General features: G+C 43.9%; 1 protein-coding gene across 2 annotated transcripts in view; it reads right to left on the bottom strand.

The window, feature by feature from the left end:
- stxbp5l (syntaxin binding protein 5L) overlaps window positions 1-1,915 on the bottom strand; it is a 135,705-nt gene extending 133,790 nt beyond the window's left edge. For both annotated transcript variants that reach the window (XM_087178941.1, XM_023424892.2), the window contains exon 1: window positions 891-1,915. In XM_087178941.1, the coding sequence (XP_087035067.1) occupies window positions 891-1,058 (168 nt within the window). In that variant the 5' untranslated portion in view covers window positions 1,059-1,915. The remainder of the gene's footprint in view (window positions 1-890) is intronic.
- Window positions 1,916-3,281: the final 1,366 nt, after the last annotated feature.

Raw genomic sequence — 3,281 nt, 5'->3', positions numbered from 1 at the left:
CCTCCACCCCCAACACCCATCCACATCCCTCTTTCATTCTCTCCCTCCTTCTCAGTAAAAAGCACATCAGCTAGGACAGGACTGCAGGGTCCCTCTGCTGGCTTGCTGTGCACTTTTTTTTTTATGCAAGGGAGGGATACTAGTTATGTCATCGCTCCTACATCATTTGTGCCTGCTTGCTGATGCAATGGGGAGGCTGCTATTCATTGACTTCCTTTGGATTGTTTGCATCACATGTGTGTAGGCTGCTGCAGCCTATACAGCATGCTGATGACGGGGCGCATATACTGTAGCTATACTGGAGTGTATCCAAAAACTACAGGCACACACGGGCACACACACACACACACACACACACACACACACACACACACACACAGCAGTTTCACCAGCTGTGCACACATGTCAGCGGGGGCAGAGCTCTATGTAGGTGAACAATGGGTGACTAATGGAATAACCACAATTCTTTGCAGTTAAGGCCCTAAAACAAAAAGCCACTGATAAGAACAGGATTTTGTCTGGTGAGGGTTTGGGGTTTTTCTCTGCTGCTTTGCCTAAAACTGCTTTCATCTTTAGCAGACTGGACACACGGAGCTGCCCATGGTGCTGAACTTTCAACACAAACAGAGAACAGCAGGCCACCAAATCTAGCGAAGCAGCTCAACTCACTTCACATCCAACTTTTACAGCCCCTGCGTTCTTCATTAATGTCTCTATAAACGCCTGCACACATCGTTTTGTCTACAAGCGCTGTCTGTATATGTGGAAAAAAGACGCGGTGAAGCCACAATCCAAGGTGTTACATGCTGTTACTGACTGTGGACTGTTCACCTCCCGCCTTCGTGGGATGTTGGGAGTCTAAAACTGAATAAGCCACTCTATCTACCCACCTTGCACAGCTGAAAGTTTTCCGACACCAGCGTCTCCTGGATGTCGATTTCCTTGGGAGTTGGCGCCGCGGTGGGAGTTCCTGCCGCGCTGCCGCACGATGGGGATCCGATAGTCCCTCCAGGAGAGGACGTGGTCAAACCGTCCAACACCTTGCGAAACTTCTTCATTTTTCTACCTCTGTTTTTACTGTGTCACGTTAAGGATGGAGAGGAAAAAGACCACTCTGCTGTCTTTGTTTTCCCAGAGTTCCCGGTCTCCTCTCAGATGCAACTCGTTTAGGCAGCTAAAGATAGAAACCGTCACTTCCTGCAGCAGCAGCAGGCTGAAAAGACCCACTCTCTCTTTATCTGTCTTATGTGCAATTTAAAAAGTCATACAGGCACCTCATCTTGCTCTCTGGCTGTTGTCCACAAAAATGAATGCGTCTGATCCACTCCGATCGGAGGATTACAGCCAATGTTGCAGATGCAGGTCGCCTATCTCTTCTCAGAGTGTGCACCGACGGCTACTGAAATTATCAACTTCATCTTCCTTCTGCATCCTAAAGTAACATCCACGCCTGGGCTCTGAGAAAAATCCCACACCTGAACATAATCAAAAGACCGAACAGCGACGTTCAGACTCAGACTGAAGTGGACAGATCGGGAAAAAAAGAAAAAAGAAAAAAAAAAAAAAAAACTTGGAACAGGTCAATCCACTCCCCCTCCCAAAAAAGTACTTTCACTGCACCGTGGTTGCCAGAAACAGGAAGAGCAGGAAGAGGAAACAGACTGGAGACGCAGAGGCAATGCAGTCCACAGTCAGGCCGAAAAAACAAGGAGAGACTTCAAGCATCGAGGAGTAGAAAGGGGGAGAGAAGAAAGAAACGCGGTGCATTGGCGGTGTGAGCTGGAGGTTACCCTATGGATCGATGTGAGTCGTTTTTTTTTTTAAAGCTTACTATCCAGCTGTGTGTCAGCGTCGCTTCCCTGCAGTCCAGAGACAGGAGACAGGAGCTATCCGCGGTGCTGAAAAACCATAACCAGCCAGCCCCGCCCCCCGCACCACCCCCCTCTCGCTCTTTTTCTCTTTCTCTCCTCCCCGCCCTCCCTAACCAACGATTGGGTGAAAGGTCTAAATAAAAAAAAAACAGAATGAAGAAGAAGAAGACAAAAACTGGGGAACGGCAATAAAGGAGCAGTTCACCTTAAAATGCCTCATCATTATAACTATATGAAGCAATGCATCAAATAACACAGTGTGAAGAGAGTTCTGAGATAATAATCAAGCAGTGGAAATACCTTAGTTGCATCCTGCTGTGAATGGTTAAAGGCTTTTATGACTGCTGTGTTGTGGTTTTTGTGAACTGGCTCCATTCGTAGCTGTTAAATTTCCTGCCAGTTTGCTTGAAAGTTTCCATCAACAGGATCTGAAGAGTGAGTCCATGCATCAGTATCACAATCAGCCAGAGTCTGAACTTCTTTAAATAAACAACAAGATACAGATCCCACATCATGTTGTCTCCAGCTTTACAGGGTTTTAACATTTTATTCTGAACATACAATGAACTGCATGGTCAGGCCCTTTGAATTTAGTGCAGCTATTTAACCTCCACACCACTGTGAGAGCAGGGACTGTTGACTGCTCCAAAGTCTACAGTCAAAAAAGCTCTCCAGCTACCAGCTGTCCTGAAAGCATGGCCGTGCTTGCATGTCCGATTAAAACACATTTGATCTTTATTTACATTCTGTATGGTTTGGTTGTATCCTGTTTTTTTTTTTTTTTTTTTTTTAAATCAATTCTCTCTCATTTTGTAACAAACAAATGACTGCCATCTCCAGAGATGCTACAATATATTTATGTAATTGCCTCCATGTTTGTTAGTAAGCCACTGACATATGTAGGTTAGGCTTTGTTTAGGTCCCAGCTCCCATAGTTTTCAAACTTAACCCCAGCTACTTACCACCTTTGTTTAGAGAAATATGATGGAAATCGTTTGTTTGCATGAAATTAAAGCTAACTTCAAAAATAAAAAGACAATCATTGAAAAGCAATTGACATTTTTACATTTTAAGTACTGATCAAGTGAGAGCACCAAGCACTCAATGAAATTTAATTTTGGGGGAAATAATCTTTGCTGATGGTTCTATACACATTTTCAATGACAAAGAGAATCCCAGTGTGGTTCTTAAAATGTCTTGCTAATCATATATTAGCATACATTTTGAGTAGTTCTTAACAATACATTAGTGGACTAAAACATGGTTTCACGTTTTAGTCCATTAACCACCAAGACAGTATACTTTACATGACCACAAACCATTTTACAAAGTCTACTGTAAGTGTGTCAATTGTTTTACCTTCCAGACAGCCACTGGTTTCTCTTCATTTCAGAGCACTATGAAAATCAT

This window comes from Seriola lalandi, unplaced genomic scaffold (assembly GCF_002814215.2).
Source record: "Seriola lalandi dorsalis isolate HSWRI2012SDOR001 ecotype SW California unplaced genomic scaffold, Sedor1 jcf7180002054758, whole genome shotgun sequence".
Lineage (NCBI taxonomy): Eukaryota > Metazoa > Chordata > Actinopteri > Carangiformes > Carangidae > Seriola > Seriola lalandi.
This window is presented reverse-complemented; position numbering and strand designations above follow the sequence as displayed.